General features: G+C 39.4%; 1 protein-coding gene across 3 annotated transcripts in view; it reads right to left on the minus strand.

Moving 5' to 3' along the window:
- Nucleotides 1–2722: 2722 nt before the first annotated feature.
- The window catches only part of LOC140463460 (EF-hand calcium-binding domain-containing protein 6-like), a 56677-nt gene continuing 35828 nt past the window's right edge, over nucleotides 2723–23571 (minus strand). For all 3 annotated transcript variants that reach the window (XM_072557437.1, XM_072557436.1, XM_072557438.1), the window contains 6 exons: nucleotides 19428–19530; nucleotides 18462–18586; nucleotides 18108–18351; nucleotides 13113–13282; nucleotides 6195–6357; nucleotides 2723–4698 (listed from right to left, as the gene is read on the minus strand). In XM_072557437.1, the coding sequence (XP_072413538.1) occupies nucleotides 4480–4698; nucleotides 6195–6357; nucleotides 13113–13282; nucleotides 18108–18351; nucleotides 18462–18586; nucleotides 19428–19530 (1024 nt within the window). In that variant the 3' untranslated portion in view covers nucleotides 2723–4479. The remainder of the gene's footprint in view (nucleotides 4699–6194; nucleotides 6358–13112; nucleotides 13283–18107; nucleotides 18352–18461; nucleotides 18587–19427; nucleotides 19531–23571) is intronic.

Below are 23571 nucleotides of genomic sequence, written 5' to 3' on the forward strand. Positions count from 1 at the left end.
GGAGTCCTAGAACACTTTGGTCTTGGGGGGCTTTCGCTAAGTGGGTGGCAGTGCTATAAAGTGATCCCAAGGCAGCAGTTCTTATGAACGGTGTTGTCCGATAATTTTAGTGTTGGGAGAGGCAGCCAACAAGAGTGCCCTCTCTTGCAGCTATTATTACCTTAGTAATTGAACCATTGGTAGAGGCCATTCGGAAAGATCCTGAAATAGTGGCTCCAAAGGTAGGAATGAGAGAGCACAAAATTACTCCCTATGCTGATGATGTTCTCCTATTTTTGGGTAATCTGGAAAAGTCTGTACCCTGAGTAATTCAAAAAATTAAACTATTCAGCATCTTTTAGGGATATAGAATAAATGTTATAAAGTTGGAAGCTATGCCCGTAGGGGGGCTTGGTGGGAGTGCCTAACCTGGAGGATGGAATACAGTTTCCATTTTGATGGTCGCAAAAAGGTATTTTTTATCTGGGTATTTTTATTACCCCTGTTTTCCATCAGCTGTACAGAGCTAACTTCATGCAATTGTTTGATAGGATAAGACAGGATCTGCAGCGGTGGGAGGGATTACCAATGTGTTGGTTAGGCCAACTAGCCTTGATTAAAATGAATGTTCTTCCTCGGCTACTGTATCCTACAAGTGGGCTCCTGCTGTTGCTGCCCAGACAGGTGTGGCGCAGGCTAAATGACTGACTTGGGTTCTTCATTTGGTGTCGTTGATGCCCTCTCATTAAATTTATTAAGTTGCAACTCCCACAATGTATGGGGAGGGTTGAGGGGGTGGAGTGGGGTGTGTATCTCCCAGAATTGAAGCATGTGGGTGACTGGGTGTGTAAGGATCCTGGGTCGATATGGCTTGACATCAAGTCTTCTTAGGTAAGGTGTCCCCCCTCGTTAATTTATTGTTTATGGATAGAATAAAATCTGAGGATGAGCATTGTAAAAGCCCAATTATCTTAAATATGGTCAAAGCGTGGAGAATAATGCAGTAGAGAGAGGGAGGTTCACTGTTCACCCCTTTAGTTGGAGCCTCAGGATTTAAGATGGGGTCAATGGACTCTTGCTTTAAGACATGGGAAGTCAAGGGAGTCTCCTGTTTGGGAGATTTATTTGAGGGAGAGGTCCTGATGTCTTTTGACCAATTAAGTCACAAATATGGGCTACCTAGGAAGGACCTCTTCCGTTATTTCCAGATTAGGGACTACATATGGAGAAAGACCACACTCTTGGCTCAGCCCGATATGCCTGATATAGAGAGAAGAGTGGTCCGGTGTGCGGGCACTCTCTCAGTCAGTACTCTGTACCATTTACAGAGAAAGGCACCCTGGAGGATACGGCAAGACTCAATGGAGTCTGGAATCAGGAACTAGGAGAAGAAATTTTGTTTGAAACGTGTGAGGACATATTGGAGAATGTGAAGAAAATTTTGATATGCAATAAATCGCAAGCTATGCAATTGAAGACTCTTCACAGGGCCCTTATGGCCCCAGAACGGTGAGCAAAGTTCAAGAAAGAAATGTCTCCAGGATGTCCTAAATGTAAAATTAGCACAGGCACCCTTATACATTGTTTGTGGTCATGTTGCAGGATCTGTAAATATTGGCGTGTCATATTTAGTGAGTTGGAGGGGATTCTGGGAATCGAGGTTAAGGCGGATCCGGTATTCTTTCTTCTGGGATTGCCGGCTTTGCCCTGCTTGGTTGACCATGGGTAGAGACTATTTAACATTCTCTCACACTGTGCACGGAAGAACATTCTAATGAACTGGATCTCAGAAAAACCCCCAGGTCTCATGGGCTGGCGTACATTGGTGATGGAGCACTTTCCCCAAGATTCTCTCACTAATGTGGTACACCACAAAACAGAACCATTCTAGGAGACGTGGTGGCCCTTTTAAAATTACATCGATATGGATTTGTCGGCAAGACTGACCACGGCCTTTTATATAGTCGTGGGGGTCGGATTTGGTGGTCCAGGGGCTCTGGGTGGAGGAAGCTTGATAAATACGGCTTTTACAACTGACATGCCCGTGAATGGGATCGTCGGTGGGAGCACAGCGAGTGGTGGAATTGAATTGAATTGAATTGAATTTAGTTTAGTCTAGTTTGATTTTAAGTTAATTTGAATTAAGTTAAGCTAATTTAAGATGATTTTATTTAAACCGACTCATTCTAAGTTGGATTGGGTTGGTATAGTGCAATCTGGATCAACCTAATTTAATTCGCTAAGCACAGTTACTTATTGAATCTCAATATGGAGAGATTGTTTTGTATTTTTTTTCTTTTCTGTGATAGTTTTGGTGTATTCTATAGAATAGTAGGTAGTTTCCTGTTAACGTTTTTGTAATATACGATTGTTATACTGTTTTCTTTTTTATACTTTTTATAATTTTTAAAAAGAATAAAAATTTCTTCTAATAAAAAGAAATATTTAAAAAATGATTTGGGAGTAATCTTGAGTATGATGGCATAGGTATCAGCAAATCAGCAGAATGTTTTGTATCTCTCCTGAATTTTCTTTCCATTGGGGTCAGTTCAAAACCCTTTAAAAATGTATTCTTCACCAATATTGCAGCAAAGCATTGGAAAGAGAGTGTGAGAACAGTTCAGACTTGGACAGAAGTCCACTTGTCAGTGCATCCATTAAGAGTCATCCTACGCTGCTGAAAAATACTATGTTTATTGTTCATTTCTCAAAGTAAACAGTTTTACAACAATGAATTGTACTAGACTAAGTGGATCCTGTTTTCATTTGAAATTATGGCATTAAATCAGTCTTCTTTTCATCAACACGTTGTACAAATATAAAGAGTATTGATGCTTCATTTATTACAAGAAATTAAGGATTAACTGCTAATGGGACCCACCTGATAGCCAGGTTGGGAGCATGGCCTACACTCTCAAAGAACAGCCTATTGGGTTTCTACAAAGGTTTTTGCAGCCTTCCAAATTTGAGGAGGCTGGGGGAGCAAGCGTACACTTCTATATTCCTAGGATTTCAACACCCTCCCTCTGCCCAGAGAATCAGCTATCCGTGCTGTAGCTTGCAGCTTGAAGGATCAGCTCATGGCTGTAGCTGTGCCCAAGTGGTCTAAATGGCTACCATTGCCAGGTTGTTCAAGATAGCTCCTGTTAAACTCCTTTAACTTTGGCAGGACTAGTAGAAAACAATCTCCAAAATACACATAATCACAAGTCCATACATTTTATGGGGGTTATTACGTTAATTATAGGAAAGCATGAGGTAGACTTTGTATCTGGAAACCCAAAGGCATAAGAACACATTTAATCTAATCTTCTGCAAACAACCTCTCTCCATACATATATTTGAGTTGTTCAACGTTGTAAGTTAAGTTATTGCTGGGTTACTTGACATGAAATACAATCTGTTTATACATATCATTTAAATAGCTGTAAATAGAACTTTTGTCCTCCAGACAGATCTGCATTATAGCCCAGCCAACTGTGAGACATTGTTGGCTTCATATTTGATAGTTACAGTGCAAGGAGTACACATTTTGCATTTGGAACTATAAAACTGAATATATGTTAAAATGAATGTTGTAACTCTTTTGACGAACCTAATAATCCACAAAGTTGAATGCATATCATGAGATGTTGAACAAGTAATTACTCAAGCAGGTGAGAAACCTGAGCAGCTCTGTCATGCACATGATTCATTCTCCTACTCTGAAGTTTCAGAAGTTGCAATATTACAGTGAAAAAGGGTTTAGGGTCCAGTAGAGTTTTGGCTAGAGAACCAGCATGTAGATTAAGGTTCACGGGTTCAATATCTGTTCCAGTTGAGGGACACTCAGGACCTGCCACCTTGCCCTACATGACACTTGGCCGTGGTTGAGCAAATAATCACTGAGGACTTTCCTTTGAGCTGAGAAAGTGCCAATGACAGGGAATGGCCATTAGGAATGGGCCAAAGTGAATTGCTCTTGATGGCAAAATAGTCTTCTGTGCTATAACCCATTTTATGATTCTATGTGCTGCCATCTGTATCCATTGAGTTTTTCTTTTCAACAGTTCTGCCTCACTTTAATTCTGAGTTGACCTGAAGATTTGTCCTTTATCACATCCATCATTTTAACAACAAAAGGTTTTGTCCTTTCAGATGTCAGGATCACCATAGAGCTCTAATGAAAGACCAATCTTGAAATGTGAACTTGCTCCTTCACTTTCCAGGCATTGTGCCTGACTTGCTGAATGTTTGCACAATTTTCTAGATATGCAGCATGATATTCTTTACAACACATCTTTGCAATCTAAAATCCCTTAAACTCTAAATTTACTTATGAAATTAAGTGAAGACCTGCAGTCTGAGATTGTCCACCATCATATTGGAAATGCATGACTGTCATAAGCCTTCATTGTCTCCGTTTATACAGACGCTATTACATTTAAAAATCCAATCAAACTGTACAAGACTTTAACAAAAATCACTCTGATTTGCAGAAAGCGGGCAAACAAATGATACTCATGGGGCTTTGAAGATTTTCTTGATAATATTTGAATACTTAATTTTGCCTTCCATGTTTTCATCATATTTTGACATCATGTGATAAATTTCATCTTCATCCAAAACTATGTTACAGAGTCGAAGAACAGATCGAAATTCAGGCAGTGTGAGAAATCCAGTGCTGGCAAAATCCAATTTTCTACACACCCTTTCCAGTGTTTTCCGATTACCAGCTAACTATAAGAGGGCAATTAAAAGAATAATAGAATCTTAGAAGCAGTCTGTACATTCAATTCAGTCACTATAATTGTCAATATTAACAAATCAACAAAATTAACATCTTATAAAATCAACAGTGCTCCACCATTGAAATAACTGAATATACGAATACCACATCTTTAAGGTTTAAGGTTAGACCAGATAATATCATGTCTTATTACTACAACTTGATTTTTTTTTCAGATCACCAACAATTGTAGTTTTTCTGTTGAGCTCTACACTGATGTCTTTATATTTTTACCTGAAGAACAAAATGTCTACAATAGCACAAGACTACTGCAGCCAACACTTTTTCCAAAGCTAATTTTAAGTATCCATTTGTTATATGGGTCTATGCAAGCTGTAATAAGACTCTTGAAAACCAAAAAAGTTGTGGATTCAAATTATTATTTATAAATTCAGTGATGATGTTGTGTTGACTTGTCAGCTTTAAGTTAGGCAGCAGAAAAAGAACTACAATTTGCACCTGCATTCAGAAAATAGAAATTAAATAGAAAACTGATGTTCGTGAGTGAACATTTCTCTCCAGTGCTCATCAGAATATTGCATTCCCACTTTAAGACACAAACACAAATTGGATACCCAAGTGCTTTGATTAGTTTTTATAACATGCTAGTCACAAACATGTCAATTGGTTCATGCATCTAAATAAATATTCTAAATTGCCTTCAACTTCACAAACTAGGGAATGTAAATGAAATCAGCATGGGAGACGATGCTTAATTCCGCTAATCTGCTCCTACAGCTTTCATTATATTGTGAAGCTCATAAACATAGTGAAGTTACAAGTGTAAGTGTAAAGAATTACCCTGTACTTTTGTATTCTTTAACAGACCTCATTAAGGGTTAGCCATGCACCCCTGGGATGTGGAACACCCACAGTAGGTCATATCATATTTCCATCAGTTATACACAAAGCCTAATAATTAATTCCACTGATCAATTTACAATCCTAGATCAGATTTGAAAGTAATGAACCCGATGGGATGTGCTTCTGAATCTGGACTGTTAGTGTTCTCCACAACTTAATGATTCCGACTTCAACTCCCAAGTAGATTGCAACACAAACCCCCACTTGCATTGAATCTATTACATATATTTTTAGATTAGATTAGATTAGATTTCTTACAGTGTGGAAACAGGCCCTTCGGCCCAACAAGTCCACACCGCCCCGCCGAAGCGTAACCCACCCAATACCCCTACATCTACATTTACCCCTTACCTAACACTATGGGCAATTTAGCATGGCCAATTCACCTGGCCTGCACATCTTTGGACTGTGGGAGGAAACCGGAGCACCCGGAGGAAACCCACGCAGACACGGGGAGAACGTGCAAACTCCACACAGTCAGTCGCCTGAGGCGACTTGTCACAAGTTGTCACAACTTGTCACAAGTTAAAGTGAAATATTAGCTACATCCTCCAGTGAACCACTTTGTGAATCTTTCTATTACCTTTCTTCGCAGTTTCTCTGTGACCATGTTCAGACCTTTATGCATGGATTCTGTGTACATTGTGATCTCTGGTTGATGTTTTCGGCTTGGGGTTTTTAAATTATTCAACCTGATTGCTCTCCTTCGATCTTCAAATGGCTGAAGGAACTCCAGATAAGAAACCCTAAATGAAATACATGCCATTGTTTCAAAGAAAATTTATCTCTCATTAAAACAATACACGAGTTTCAGGTTTACTTTAGATTTGTAAGCTGGGCACAGTCAGGAAGGGGAGATCACATCCTGAGTGAGACACAGCCCAAGTGGGCTGAGGAGTGGCAGTTGGAGTTTAATTCAGATAAATGCAAAGTATTGCATTTTTGTAAAACAAACAGACAGCACTTATACAGTTACAGTTTTCAAACACAGAGACTGAGGGATTCAGGTACATTATTCTTTGAAAATTGCGTCACAGGTAGATAGGGTGATTAAAAAGGCATTTAACATGCTTGCATTTATTGCTCAGGGGAATTGGTTTAGCTCAGATTGGCTGGATTGTTGGTTTACGGAGCAGTGTGATGCCAATAATGGGGTTCAATTCCCAACACTGGTTTGACATTACCATGAAGAAGTCTCCTTCTCAACCTCTTCCCTCCCCTGAGGTCTGATGGCCCTCAGGTTAAATCACCACCAGTCGCTTCTCTCTAATAAGAGAGCAGCCCCTATAGTTGGGTAAGACTATGGTAACACAACAACAACATTCATCGCTCATACAATTGAGTACAGGAGTTAGGACGTCATGCTGAGGTTTTACAGGACGTTGGTGTAGCCATTCTTGGAATACCGTGTACAGTTCTGGTCATCCTGCTATAGGAAGGATACTATTAAATTGGAGAGGGCTCAGAGAAGATTTACTATGCCTATACTGAGAATGAACTGCCAAAGGTGGTGGTAGGTGCAGATAGAGATACAAAATTTAAAAGGTATTTGGATAAGAACATGAATGGGAAAGGTTTGGAGGGGTCTGAACCAAATACAGGCAAGTGGGACTAGTTTAGCTTGGGAACTTGGTCAGCATGAACGAGTTGGACTGAAGAGTGCTGCGTGACTCTATGATCATAGTACTGTGGTACAGAGAACCAGTCAAGAGGGGGGAGAATAGAGAAATGTAGTTGTAATCAGGGCCAGTATAGTCAAAGGAGTAGACACTGTTCTCTGTGGCCAGGATCAAGCTTTGCCCGACAGGTGCCTGATTTGAGGAAATCTCACCTGGGCTGCAGAAGAACTTGGAGTGGGAGGGGAAAGATCCAGGTTTCTCAGTTCATATAGGTATCAACAATATAGGTAGAAAGAAGAAAGAGATTCGACTAAAGGAATACAGCAAAGGGCTAAATTAGAAATTAGTACCAAAAAGGTAATAATCTCTGGACTGATACAGGATCAAAAAGATTAACAAGATAAATACATAGCTCAAAGGTTGGTATAGGAGAAACAAGTCTGAAGTCATTATACATTGGCACCAGTACTGGGAAAGAGCGAATTTGTTCTGGTGGGACAGGCTCTACCTGAAACATGTTGGGCCAGCTGTTCTGGCAAATTGTATAAATAGGGCTTTATATTAAATAGTGAGTGTGTGAGGGTGAGTGTGTGTGCGTGTTTTGCATGGAAAATGATTAAAAAGGTTAAACAGGGTGGGCTCAGCAGAAGGTATTAAAGTCTCCAGAACAAGTAACAGGACAAAGAATATGGAAAGGGTTAGGAATCTAACTTCAGGCACAGAAGATAAAATGACAGTAATGAGAAGGGGATAGTCAATGTGGGACTGAAAGCGTTATACGTAAATGCATGCAATACACGAAACAAGTTAAATAAGCTTGATTGAAATTGGTGGGTATGACGTTGTAGGTATCATGGAGACATGGCTGCACATAGATCCTATTGAAAGGAAAGGCAGATGGCCAGAGGGGGAAGGGTTGTCTTGTTAGTAAGAAATAAAATAAATCCATGGCATGAAGTGACATAGAATTGGAAGATTTAGAATCTGTGTGGGGAAAGTTGAGGAATTGCAAAGGAATAAAGACCCTGATGGGAGTTATGTGCAGGCTTCCTAGTAATAATCAGGATGTCAGGAAGAAAATAGATTAGGAGATAGAGAAAGCATGCAAGAAGGACACTAGTCCAATAATTTTGGGGTGGTGGGGGATTTAATGTGCTGGTGGACTGGCATACACTCTCTCTTGCACGCACACACTCTCTTTCTCTTGAGCACCAGAACACTCTCTAGGGCATGCAGATAATCTCTTGCATGCATGCACTTCCTCTTGCAGATGCACTCACTCTCTTCTTCACTCACATGCACACACTCTGTCTCAGAAGTGCACACTCTCACACACTCACACTCTTTCTCTCATGGGCACAGACACACTCTCTCTCACATGCGCTCTCTTTCTCTCGCATGAACACTCTCTCCCGCATGCAACTCTCTTTCACATGCACACTGTCTCTCACATGCGCTGTCTTTCCCTTGCATGCACACTCTCTCTCACATGCACACACTCTCTCTCATGCACACTCTCTATGGTGCACACACACTCTCTTGTACACACACTTTTTTCCATCTCGAGTCGCTCTGAAAAACTTTAAGAACAGAGTCTCCTTGAGCCAAGGAACAGTTTTTAGGAAAGAACTGGACTGGCTTTGTGACACTTCCCACCTTAAAACATAATGGACCAACAATATCAAAAGGTGGCTTCATTTTTAAACCTTTAAAACCCGGTTACTAGTCTAAACTGATTTGTTGTGTTTTGTGCTCTCTGCATGGCTGATGTTTCCTTGTATTTCGCCAAAAGCCCTTGATGGTGTCAAATGTATTTTGCTGTAACCTTGTTAATTTTGAAAAGCCATTTTTCAAATGCATTTTTCTTGTACGAATCTTTGTTAAAACAACAAAAATATATTTTCTCTTTTATTCTGCTAGTGCTACTACTCCAAAGGCTGTCACCACTGTAACTCATCACTTTTTTGTGCTATTTTTAAATCATGCTAGCTTATTAGTCATGTAACTTTTCAAGCCGCTTCCTTTACCTCAAGTTTCAATGGAAAACAAAACCTGAGCTGTGTTTTTTTGAAAATCAGGTTGGTAGCATATCCCAAGAAAGAGAATTTGGGGAAAATCTATGGAGATGGATTTCTGGAGCAGCTTGTGGTAGAATCTACAAAGGAACATAAATTTTGGATTTGATGATGAGTGGTGAGCCAGACAGGATTAAGGAGCTGAAGATGAAGGACCCTTTGGGGGACGGTTATGATAATATGTTAGGATTCACCCCGCAGTTGAGAGGGAGAAGCTGGAATCAGATGTAATTATCACAACTGAGTAAAGATCACTATAAAGACATGAGGGAGGAACTGGCCAGAATTGATTGGAACGGGAGGCGAGCAGGGAAGATGGTGGAGAGCAATGGCTGGAATTTCTGGGAGTGGTTCAGGAGGCTCAGCAAAAATTCATCCCAAGGAGGAAGAAACATACAATGGGGAGGACAAGGCAACCATGGCTGACAAGGGAAGTCAGGGACAGCATAAAAGCAAAAGAAAAAGCATACAATGTAGGAAAGATTAGTGGAAAGCCTTTACAAACCAGCTGAGAATAACTAAAAAAGCAATAAGGGGGGAAGAAGTTGGAATATGAGGGTGAGCTAGCCAGTATTATAAAAGAAGATTGCAAGAGAGTTTTATAGATATATAAAAGGGAAAAGAGAGGCAAAAGTGGGCATTGGATTGCTGGAAAGTGAGGCTGGAGAAGTAGTAATGGAAAACAAAGAAATGGCACAGAAACTAAATAGATACTTTGCATCAGTCTTCAAGGTGGAAGACACCAGCGGCAAGTCAGAACATCAATACAGTCAGGGAGCAGAGGTGATTGATGTGGATATCATTCAGGTGAAGGTGCTGAGAAGCAGATTGTCTGAAGGCGGATAAATCACCCAGACCAGATGGATTACACCCCAGAGTTCTGAAGGAGATAACTGAGCAGCTTGTGGAGGCATCTTACAGGAATCACTGGAATCAAGGAGGGTCCCAGAAGACTGGAAAATGGCTAATGTCACAGCCCAGTTTAAGAAGGAAGGAAGGAAGAAAACAAGAAACCATAGACCAGTTGACCTGACCTCAGTCATTGGTGAGATTTTAAGAGTCCATTATTAAAGATGAGATTGCGGAGTACTTGAAAAAAACATGGCAAAATAGGACTGAGTCTGCATAGCATCGTCAAGGGGAGGTTATGCCTGACAAATCTGTTAGAATTCTTTGACAAGGTAATGAAAGGGAAGCCAGTGAGTGTGATCTCTTTAGATTTCTATAAGGCATTTGACAAGGAGCTCCACAGCAGGCTGCTAAATAAGATAACAGCCCATGGTGTCAGGGTTAAGATACTAGCATGAGTAGAGGATTGGCTGACTGGCAGAAGACAGAGGGTGGGGATAAAAGGTGGCAGCTGGTGGTGACACTGCTGGGATTGATGGGTGAAAGTCAACTGATTAAGGCCAGCTGGAGAACAGGATGGCCTTATTCAAAGTTGGTCAATTCAGGACCTTCCTTCCTTCAGGGGAAGAGCATCAGCAGAAAGTTCCCATACTCACAAAGTCCAGCTCTATCTGAGCTATATAAGATGAACAGTGTGGGCTACTCCTGATGCAATGGTTTCTCTTCCTACTCCCACACTGTTACTTCTGCTATTCTCAGCATCTCTCCTTGATCCCCTGTTTCTTATTCACATGCTGCCTTTGATGACAGTGTTGATTTTCACATGTACGTGAATGACAATTACTTCACCAGTATCTCTCTTGATTCCTCCATCATCACTGTATTCTCACACTGCTTATCAGACATTCAGCACTAAATGAATAGTAATTTCCTCCATTTGAACATCTAGAAGTGAGAAGCCCCTGTTTTCAAACCCTCTTCCAAACTTAAACTCCTTGCTATTAATTACGTACCCATCCTTGGCTATGATCTGACTAAATAAATCTGTTGCAACCTTATGTTGACTCTGACAGGAACTTTTGACCACACATTTACACTATCATTGAGGCAATCTATTTCCATCTCAGTAACATTGCCCTACTTCACCCCCCCCCCCCCACCCCAGTATATCTGCTGCTGAAACTTTCAGTTGTGCCTCATATTTTACCTCTGTCTATTTACCTTTTCTCTAGTCTTTGTTTCCATAGATTCTGAAGGACTTCAGAATGTTGATCAGGAAATTCTCCTGTTCTACCACCTGCCAATAAGCATATTGAAGGATTTGCAGGCTGATAATCAATCCTGATTTGACCACCTCATGAATGCACACTCTGTGGCCAATAAGTCCTGGCATAGGACCTGAACCTTTCTAGCCTCAAGGTAACGGTACTACCACTATGCCACCAGACTTCCCTTGATACCGTTAGACTTGACTGTTTCATTGTGCTAGAACAAAGTGAGGACTGCAGATGCTGGAAATCAAAGTCGAGAGTGTGGTGCTGGAAAAACACAGCAGGTCATGCAGCGTCGGAGGAGCAAGAGAATCGACATTTCGGGCAAAAACCTTTCATCAGGAATGAAAAATATGAGCCAAGGGGGTAGAGAGATAAATGGAAGGGGGAAAGGTAGCTGATAGCGCGATAGGTAGATGAAGGTGGGGGTAATAGGTCAGAGAGGAGGGTGGAACGGATAGGTGGGAAGGAAGATGGAGAGGTAAGACAGGTCATGACAGGGGTTTTGAGTTGGAAGATTGGATCTGGGATAAGGTGGGGGGAGAGGAAATAAGGAAACTGGTGAAATCCACATTAATCCTGTGTGGTTGGAAGCTCCCAAGGTGGAAGATGTGGCATTCTTCCTCCAGGTGTCAGCTGGTTAGGGTTTGGCAATGGAGGAGGCCCAGGACCTGCATGTCCTTGGCAGAGTGGGAGGGGGAATTAAAATATTCATTCACGGGGCAGTGGGGTTGCTTCGTGTTTCTGACTGGTTTCACACATTCTACTCTCTACTATCTTGATGTCACCCAAAATTCAGCTGTTCGTGTCTCATGTCATACCAGCTAGTAACCTATAATCCTCTGTACTCACTGACTACAATGTGTTCTGATCAACAGTATCTTGATTTAAATATTCCTGTCCAAAATTTGTAATCCATTCCTGGCTTCACTCATTTTTTTTTCTGTAATCTCCTTCAGTCCCACAAGCTCCAAGACATCCAGACTCATCAAATTCTGACCGACTTAGCATCCCTGATTTTAATTACAGCATCATTCTGACCAACTTAGCATCCCTGATTTTAATTACAGCATCATTCTGACCAACTTAGCATCCCTGATTTTAATTACACTTCCCCATTTACCTAGGCCCTTGTCTCCAGAATTCCCTCCCTGCAACTCTCCACCTTACACTTTCCTTCTTTAAGACACAAATGTCTGAACCTCTCATATGGTTCAGTGTCATATTTTATTTTATAGTGTTTCTATGATATACCTTGGGATGTTCTATACATTAAAGGTACTATATAAATATAGGTAGTAGTTGCTGTTTTAATCTTTCTTTAACAAAGGAAGCAAGGTAAATTTTATAATGCTGGCATGCCTATTTTGTCTGACCATTTTCATCACATTTCCCCTCCAGGTCAGCACATTTGAAGCATCAGACTCATGTGTGATTAAGAATGCATATCTAGAATCTTTACCCCACCAAATCAATATTTTATCCTGGGTCATAAAGTTGTTATTTGTGACTTTGTGCTTGTAAACTCATATCCTACTGTTGCATGAAAAACACATTAATGCATCTGGGTTATCCCAAAATAAGTCATTATACATCCTTTATCAATCCTTATTCATCTCTGCATCACACAGGCAGGGTAATCCACGGAGGAACTCATTTCAAAAAAGACAACTGGGCACTAACTAACCGGTTCTTCTCGTGGGTAAACCTGTTGGCGATTATCTCACAGGTCTGATCATTCAATGCCTCGCATACATCCATAAGAACATCTTTGAACTCCTCTTTGCTAACAAAGCCCGTGTTAAATTGATCAAACTCACGAAAGTTTGTCCAGAGGTCATCTAGCAAGAGCTTAACCTATGATAAGGAAACACCATAGTAATCAATAAAAATGGAAATCAGGAAAAGACAACGAACTGGCTTGATGTACTTACATATGTACCAGAATAATCTATAAAATATTAAGGGATATTGGATTTGACAACAGCAGTATTGTTTTTAGTAAAGAAACTATTCCTTGGTTTCTTCTTACTTTACCTTCATACATATAATCAAATGAGTTTAATGATATTACTGATAGGTTTAAACTCTTTCAATGCAGTCTGCCAACTAATGTGTCTCATTAAACCTGTAGAGAATCTTGGAGTATCTTAGTTGAAATGATAAGGATTGTAACTGGAATTCAGTTTTGATTTAAACATTGTATCTTTGTGAATTCAACTTAAGAATACTTAAACAAAGAGCTAGTCAATTTAAAGTGCTTAAGAAACAGACTGACATTCTTGTACATTAGCTTTATTGAAGCCCACAATGTCTTCTACCAGGAACTCTTCCTGTGCCTACATTCATTTGTCACTCACTAGGCAAACTGCAAGAGGCTACATTTACATTCCGGTAGGAAATTTTATGGAAAAAATACAGAGGAGTTTTATGATGCTGCTTAATGGAAGCATCATGTGCCTCTAGTGATAAAGGGAATTAATGTTTGAGGTAACCGTGGGAACTGGGCAAGGTAATACCCCACATTTTGGGAAGGTGTTACGGATCTATTTCCGATGAGTGGGAAATCCTGAAATCCACGTCATTGTCTCACTGGAGGCAGCTACAGGGAGGGAATATGATAAAACGCATGAAATCAGCTCATGATTTCATGAAATATAAAGAATGCTTTTAAGATCTCGTGTGTGCAATGATTACTATAGATATAGTTGATATCAAAAGAACAAATGAACGACAAATTTTAGGCATAATTTATAGATTGTCCCATATTTGGCATGTTAACTAGAAGGGTACCAATATCTTGGAGGGGAAATTTGCTAATGATCTTCGGGTGGGTTTAACTAATTCAGCAGGGGATGGGAACCAAAATTGTAGCTTGAGTATATAGGAGGTTGAGAGTAGTGAGGTCACAACTAAGGTTTCAAGGTCAAAAAAAGGCACCAGCAAGCAAGAAGTTGGTTTGAAGTGTGTCTACTTCAATGCCAGGAGCATCCGGAATAAGGTGAGAGAACTTGCAGCAAGGGTATGTACCTGGATTTTGATGTTGTGGCCATTTAAAAGATATGGGTAGAGCAGGGACAGCAATGGTTGTTGCAGATTCCGGGATTTAGATGCTTCAGTAAGAACAGAGAAAATGGTAAAAGAGGGCGTGGTGTGGCATTGTTAGTCAAGGATAGTATTACAGTTGCAGAAAAGACATTTGAGAACTCATCCACTGAGGTAGTATGGGCTGACTTTAGAGAAAGGAAAGGGGAAATTATCCTGTTGGAGTTTTCTATAGGCCTCCAAAACATTCCAGAGATGTAGAGGAAATGATAGCAAAGATGACCCTCGATAGGAGCGAGAGTAACAGGGTAGTTGTTATGGGGACTTTAACTTTCCAAATATTGACTGAGAACACTATAATTCAAGTCCTTTAGATGGGTCAGTTTTGTCCAATGTGTACAGGAGGGTTTCTTGACACAGTGTGTTGACAGGCCAACAAGGGGCAAGGCCACATTGGATTTGGTCCTGGGTAATGAAGCCAGCCAGGCCTTAGATTTGGACGTAGGTGAGCACTTTGATGATTGTGACAGCAATTCAGTTATGTTCACTTTACTGATGGAAAGGGATAGGTATGTACTGCAGTGCAAGAGTTATAGCTAGGGGAAAGGCAATTACGATGTGATTAGACGAGATTTAGGATGCATAGGATGGGGAAGGAAACTGCAGGAAATGGGCACAATTGAAATGTACAACTTATTAAAGGACCAGCTACTGCAGATCCTTGATAAATATGTACCGGTCAGGCAGGGAGGAAGTTGTCAAGTGAGGGAGCAGTGGTTTACTAAGGAAGTTGAATCTCTTGTCAAGAGGAAGAAGAAGGATAATGTTAGGATGAGATGTGATGGTTCTGCCATTTGAGAGTTACAAGTTAGCCACGAAAGACATAAAGAGAGAGCTAGGAAGAGCCAGGAGGGGACATGAGAAGTCATTGGCAGATAGGATCAAGGAAAATGCTAAGGCTTTCTATAATATATCAGGAATAAAAGAATTACTAGAGTAAGATTTGGGCCAATCAAGCATTGTACTGGGGAATTGTGCGTGGAGTCATAGGAGATAGGGGAACCACTAAATGAATACTTTTCATCAGTATTCCAACTAAAAAAAGACAAAATGGTTGAGGAGAATACTGACAGACAGGCTACCAGACTAAATGTGGGATTGAGGTTCACAAGGAAGAGGTGTTAGCAATTCTGGAAAGTGTAAAAATAGATAAGTCCCCTGAGCCGGATGGAATTTATTCTAGGATTGTCTGGGAAGCCAAGAAGGAGATCGCTGAGCCTTTGGCTTTGATGTTTATGTCGGCATTGTCTACAGGAATGGTGAAAATGTTATTTTCTTGTTCGAGAAGAGGAGTAGAGAGAACCCTGGAAATTATAGAACTGTGAGCCTTACTTCGGTTGTGGGAAAAGTGTTGGAAAGGGTTATAAGAGATAGGATTTATAATCATCTAGAAATGAATAAACTGATTAGGGATAGTCAACATACTTTTGTGAAGAGTAGACCATGCCTCACAAACCTAATTGAGTTCCTTGAGAAGGAGACCAAACAGGTGGATGAGGGTAAAGCGGTTGATGTGGTGTATATGGATTTCAGGAAAGCATTTGATAAGGTTCCCCATGATAGGCTATTGCACAAATTACGGAGGCAAGGGATTGAGGGTGATTTAGCGGTTTGGATCAGAAATTGGCTAGCTGAAACAAGACAGAGGGCGGTGGTTGATGGGAAATATTCATCCTGGAGTTCAGTTAGTAGTGGTCTACTGCAAGGATCTGTTTTGGGACCACAGTTGTGTGTAATTTTTATTAATGACCTGGATGAGGGCATAGAAGGATGGGTTAGTAAATTTGGGGATGACACTAAGGTTGGTAGAGTTATGGATAGTGACAAAGGATGTTTCAGGTTACAGAGGGACATAGATAATCTGCAGAGTTAGGCTAAGAGGTGACAAATGGAGTTTAATGCAGCAAAATGTGAGGTGATTCACTTTGGAAGGAGTAACAGGAATGCAGAGTATTGGGCTAATGGTAAGATTTTTGGTAGTGTAGATGAGCAGAGAGATCTCAGTGTCCAGGTACATAGATCCTTGAAAGTTGCCACCTTGATTGATAGGGTTGTTAAGAAGACATACGGTGTATTAGCTCTTATTGGTAGAGGGATTGAATTTCGGAACCATGAGGTCATGCTGCAACTGTACAAAACTCTGGTGTGGCCACATTTGGAGTATTGCGAACAGTTCTGGTCACCACATTATACGAAGGATATGGGAGGTTTGGAAAGGGTTCAGAGGAGATTTACTAGGATGTTGCCTGGTATGGAAATAAGGTCTTATGAGGAAAGGCTGAGGGACTTGAGGCTGTTTTCGTTAGAGAGAAGAAGGTTGAGAGGTGACTTAATTGAGACATATAAGATAATCAGAGGGTTAGATAGGTTGGACATTGAGAGCCATTTTACTTGGATTGGGATGGCTAGCACAAGGGGACATAGCTTTAAATTGAGGGGTGATTGATATAGGAGAGGTGTTAGAGGTAGTTTCTTTACCCAGACAGTAGTAGGGGCGTAGAATGCACTGCCTGCAAGAGTAGTAGACTCGCCAACTTTAAGGGCATTTAAATGGTCATTGGATAGGCATATGGAAGAGAATGGAATAGTACAGGTTAGATGGACTTCAGATTGAATTCACAGGTTGGCGCAACATCGAGGGCCAAAGGGCCTGTATTGCGCTGTAATGTTCAATATTCTATGTTCTATGTTCTATTTATATTCAAATATGTCTTTATTTATAAATGTATAGGGGAAGGTTTAAATCAGTTGGCTGGACAGCAGATTTGCATTGCAGAGTGATGCCAACTGTGTAGGTTCAATTCCCACACTGATTGAGGTTACCATGAAGGATTCACCTTCTCAACCTCTCCCCTCACTTTAGCTGAGGTGATTCTCAAATTAAACCACCACTCGTCATCTCTCTCTCTAACGAGAGAGCAGTCCTTTGGCCCGGCAAGACTATGGTGACCAACATACCAACCAAAATATTTTCAAAATGAATTTTTATTGAAGTTCAACTATTGCGATTTCAGCAATTGAATAAACAAACCATTAATTTATATTCTGTTATGAATGTGTCATGTTGGCCACAATGCCAGGAAAAGTTCTTTGCTCTTCTTTAACTAGAATAGTACCAAAGGATACCTTATTTGCAACTAAAACAATTGTTTTAACAAGAATAGGGGTTTAGTTTTGCACCTTTTTGCCAATTCAACAATGCAGTGCACGAGTGTCTCATTATTGTCAACTTTGCGAGCTTTAGTTTTTGATCATAGATATTCAAACTCACAAGTTTCTGGCCTTGAGGTGAAAACACTAATAACTTACATCATAGGAATGAAGTCTGAAATCTCATTTTCAGCAAAAAAAATAATACTTCAGGAAAAAATAGATGTAGTTAGCCGAACAGATGTCGTCAGCCAAATAGATGTAGTCACCCAATGTTGTGCTGTATCTATTTTATTCTACTTCTTATGCTGAATCTGAGTGCAATTTAAATAAACATTAAATGTAAATGATGAATGAAAGTGCTATCTGCTGATTTACCACTGACCATGCATATAAACATAAGTTCTTAATTGAATAATTACTTAACCTTAGCTTGCAGATTATCCTCAATTATTTCTGTGTCACAGTTGAACTTCCTGGATCGAATCAGGAAGTCACTGTCACCTTTAACTGGTGGGTGGATTTTGGCATTTGGGTAACAAGCTGATTTAGGTGAGAATCCAAAGTGTCGAACAAACTCGTAGAAATCCAAAGTGTTATCCTGGCTGGTAATTAAAGTACTCCATAGTTTTCGAACGTCATCTCTTGTGATTGGTGGGTGAATATCAAATCTGTATACGACAAGAAAAAGGTATCAGCATCTTCCAAGAAAATGTTATCATGATTATTAAATCACAAATATGTACATTTTAGTGGGAAGAGCAAAACATATTTCCTTAACTGCTTCAAAAGCTGGTACATTGACTCAGGAGAAAATCGTCTGGTGTTCATTTTATCGAGTTTGTTAAAGTTTTGTTCCACCATTTGATATTGTTTCTTCACAAGATCCTGTATAATATTTGAGATCTAGAATGAAAGAAGTTATTCATAAGTGCTGGCAAGTTCCACTCCTTGTAACCAATGAGTGAAGAATGAAACCAGAGCAGATTTTAATTGATATCGATTTCTTCACAATATAAATCATTACAACTGTCTAACTCTTATCTCGATTCACAAACTCTGTCACTAAACATCCTTTGAAGTGTACTCAAGTAACCTTTCAATTAATGCTGTCAAGATATTTTAAATAAATGCATCCAGAAGTTATATGACACACCTCTAAGGAGTTGGGATTGAATCCAAGTCTTTGCGCTCAGAGGTAGGAACATTACCACCTCTACATGTATATACTTAGCCTCTAATGATACAATTGACAACATGCACTTCTCAATAACTAATAATTTATCTTCAATCCTAAACATTGAGTTTGGCATTTAATGGGAAAAGCATCACCTAGTCTTAGGATTTGCATCCGAAATAAGGGAATCTATAACCAATGCAATGTCAAGATTAATCAAAATAACAGTAAAAGTAAATTATCAAAGTAAATGTGCCTTGTCAATTCTCTTCAGTGACTCTCAACCATATTCCATTTTTGAATCCATGCTCCAATAATAGTTTTCAATAGGAGCACATACTAGGAAATTGTGAGCATACTCATTACAATTTTACACCTATTAATAAGCTTGCAGATCTTATCTAATTAATAAAAGAACTTGGATATAGGCCATACCAGAAGGTCCATCGATTATAATGAACATGTCAAGTGAGCTTTGAATCCATTTTGTCTGATGATGATAATGAAAAACTGGCAAAGCATGTCAAATACAAACATTTTAAATAGAAAATAATAGCTATTAATCTTTACCTGATCTGTAGTTCTTCCTGAGCCATACTCTTTGTCTGTTGAATTTTCATTGCTCAAGTTTGTCATCATAGACTTGTCACATAACAGACTCTTTGCACCTTTACTATTGTGCAATGAAAACAAAGACATGTACTACTTAATTTGGTTTCCATTTTAAATATAGGTTGCAATCATTCATAGTTACACAATAATTTATGTAACTTAAGAATAACAAATATTGCTGTTTGCCATCGACTCAGTTTCAACTTTTCTCCTTTCCTCAGATCAGCAACTCCCTGCAGTGAAGTTGTCTGAACAGTGTCAGTTGCCCTTTACGCAGGCTGAAGTTAATGTCATCAGAAGGTAGACAGCCTCAGTACCTTGCAGTCACACTAATGCACTCTCATCAAAGGTTGCCAAGTAGCAGTCAGGAGTAGTAAACAGTTTGAACATTACACTCCTAAAGCATATTAACCGAGACTGCATATAGCAATTGTTGCAGTAATCAGAACAGAACAACTCAATAGAGATTAGATATTGAATCTGAATTGTTTAGATCTTGCAATTATATTAGTGCCTCAACCAATTGGACTATATGGGGAGATTATATTCTTTAACAATACCTTTTTAATTTTTTCAAATTATAAACAATAAAATACACGAGGAAGGACCCAGTAACTCAGGAGTGGTGAAACCTTCAGTGAGTGGTAAAGCCTTCAGTGAGCCTTCAACATTGGGAATGGTGGTTCTCATACGATTGTACATAATTTTATCACTACCAACAAAATAGTGATGATTGCATGGAATAAAATTCCACTTTTACTCCTTCACCTTAGTACAAAAATGAGAAGGATGACTATTTAATGAGCCTTGATAAGAAATGACTCCTATGTAATCCTCAGTGGAGGATAATATATTAAACTATAACTCCATTATGTATTATATTTGAAGTATGAAATTATATTATGTATAACCTACATCATTGGGAGAATTAGTAACCAAATTTATACACCAAACCACATAAGGATGTTATAGGTATGATGGGTAGATGGACAAATGTTTGGTAAAGGAGATATGTTTTAATGACAGCTTTATGGAAGAAAGAGACATAAAGATCAGAGACATCTAAGCACTCTAGAACTTAGGGCCTTGGGAGAAAATTCCAGAAAGAGTCCATTAGCCTAGAATTTAGCAAACATACCCCATCAATTCAAGAAGAGAGGGAGGAAGAAAATAGAAAATTGTAGGCCAATTAGTTTGATGTCTGTCATGGGTAAGCTATTAGAATCATCTCTAGGGAGGTTATAACTGGGCACTAGGGAAAAATCAAGGTAACCAGGAGGAGTCATCATGATTTTATAGAAAGGAAATTATGTTTAACCAATTTGTTGGCATTCTTTGAAGGAGTAACATGCACAGTGGATAAAGGGGAATATGTTGATGCATTGTACTTGGATTTCAAGAAAGTATTTGACAAGACTCCACAAAAAGGCAAAGAAGGAGCTCATGAATACTTGGTAGCATACTAGCATGCATAAAAGATTGGGTGTTAGCAAAAAGCAGAAAGGATGCATAAGTTGGTCTTTTTCAGATCGGCGGGATATTTGCCCCACAGGGATCTGTGGTGGGTACTCAGCTTTTTATAATTTATACAATTTAAAATTAAATAATCTTAATGAGGGGATTGAAGGCATGGTAGCTAAGTTTGCAAGTGACACAAAGAAAGATCGGAAAGTATATTGTGAAGATGACAAAATAAGGGTGAAGACTGATGTACATAAGTTAAGTGAGTGGACAAAAATCTGAAAAATGAAATATAATGAGGTAAAATGTAATGTTGGTCGCTTTAGCAGGAAGAATATAGAAGCAGAGTATTATTTAAATGGTGAACGACTGCAAAAGGCCATGGTGTGGAAAGATCTAGGTGTTCAAGTGCACGGGTCTCAAGAATTTGGTATGCAGATGGGCCAAATGAGTTAGAATGCTAATTGAATGTTATTCTTTATTACGAGAAGAATTGGACAAAAAGTAACAATGCTATGCTTCAGTTATACAGAGTATTGATGAAACCACATCTCAAATATTGTGTGCAGTTTGGTCTCCTTACTTAGGGAAGGATGTTAATGCATTGGAGGAGTTCTGAGGAGATTTACTGGTTTGGTATTTGGAATCAATAAGTTACATTTTATGATAAAAGATTAGACAAGCTGGACTTGTTTTCCCTGGAGTTGAAACGACTGAGGGATGATTTGATTCAAGTTTATAAGATCTTGAATGGTCTTAACAAAGTGGACATGGAAAGGATATTTACTCTTGGGAGTGAGACAAAAGGGAGGACTGCAGATGCTGGAAATCAGAGTCTAGATTAGAGTGTTGCTGGAAAGGCACAGCAGGTCAGGCAGCATCCAAGGAGCAGGAATATTGACATTTCGAGCACAGGGCTTTTGCCTGAAAAGTCGATTTTCCTGCTCCTCAGATGCTGCCTGACCTGCTGTTCTTTTCCAGCACCACTCTGATCTAGACTCTTGGGAGTGAGTCCAGAACCAGAGGACCCTGCTTGAAAATTACAGTTGTCCTTTTAGGAAAGCGATGAGGAGAAATATTTTCTCTCTGAGTGTTGTGAACTTTGGAACACTGCATCAGAAGATGGGAGAAATGGGATATGAATATTGTTTAGCCGGAGGTAGATAGATGTTTGATAGATAAGAGAGTCAACAGTTCTAAGAAATAGATCAGATTAAGGAATTCGGAACATAAACAAATCAGCCTTGATCTTAATGAATAGTGTAGTTCATTGAAGTAGAGACTGGCCTACTTTGTTATATGTTCACATATTTACAAGATGCAATTTATTTTTTCAGCCAAATGGTGGCAGGGTTCCTCGTCTGCACAGCTGTGAATAAAACTATTCTGTCTTGTGAGAAACTTGAAACCAACAAATTACTGAGAAAACATTCTCTCCAATGATGACCTTAAAAGGAATGAGTATGTCAGACTTCATCTAAGGAAGGTCACTTGTGATTATCAAGCTGAATGTTATAAATTGTCCCTCAATTGTGCCCAATTGTACATCTATATATCACATCTAAGATATTTTGAATGATATTGGCTTTTAAACATATCATAAACCAGCTTTTTGTCTACTTGGTATTTATATGCATTTTTAAATTATTCTGTAACTACATCAATATGTAAAATGCTTTTAAAGGCCTGGAATTTCTGTATTAATATTAAGCTCATTTGCAGTATGATTATTTGTACAAATTGTACATAAGGATGCCAATTTCAATGTTTCCTGCCAGTGGCTGACAGCTCAACATCACCCCAAGACCCAATATCGACAAAGGTTATGTCTTCTTACAACCTGTCCCCAAATGAGATTCCCCAGTTTGTTGCAGTTCCAGACCAACCACTCTAAATCGTTAAGCTGCTGGTGTCTTTATTCACCTGCCCCTTCAATTGGTCGCAACAAGATTAATTTAAAAAGGATCCCCTCCCTTGTTAATATTTTCTTACCAACGTAATTTATGTTTAAAAGGTACCAATTTAACCATGGTTGAGTTAATGAAAAAATGAGTTTATTAATAACCAAACACAATAAGAAATAATAATGCAACGCACACACAAATCAGAAACAAGAAGCCATTACAGAAAAAGAAAGAAGTTAATAGACCTACGGATCAGTTTCTGAGTTATTTGTGTTGAGTAGACAGTGGATAATCAAGCAGTCAATTTCAAGATTCTTGATTTTACAGGTTAGTTGAAATTTTTTGGCTCATTTATCTTTGAACTGACTCACTAACTAGCCTTAAGCACTCCAAGCAAGACAGCCCAAGACCTGCATTGCAGCAGTGACTAGTGGATGGCTCTTTGACTGTGACTGTCACAGCATACTAGCACTTAAACCAAACAAGTACACATGAGTACTTTTCCAACAGGACTGAAACCCACTCTTAACCTCTGTACCTGTGTAATCTTGAAAGAGGAAAATAGAAACATGTCTATTGCCTAGACTGCTGTCTTTTCTCCCGTCATATTCCTAGTCTGAGATACTCACAGGGAATTACAGTTCACTTTGCAATACATTTCTCCCTTTGAAGTTGCTTTGACACTTTCAGACATTCTTCAATGCCTCTCCATTGGGTTTATATCCACAGTCATCTGA

The sequence above is a fragment of the Chiloscyllium punctatum genome, chromosome 38 (genome assembly GCF_047496795.1).
Source record: "Chiloscyllium punctatum isolate Juve2018m chromosome 38, sChiPun1.3, whole genome shotgun sequence".
Classification (NCBI taxonomy): Eukaryota; Metazoa; Chordata; class Chondrichthyes; order Orectolobiformes; family Hemiscylliidae; genus Chiloscyllium; species Chiloscyllium punctatum.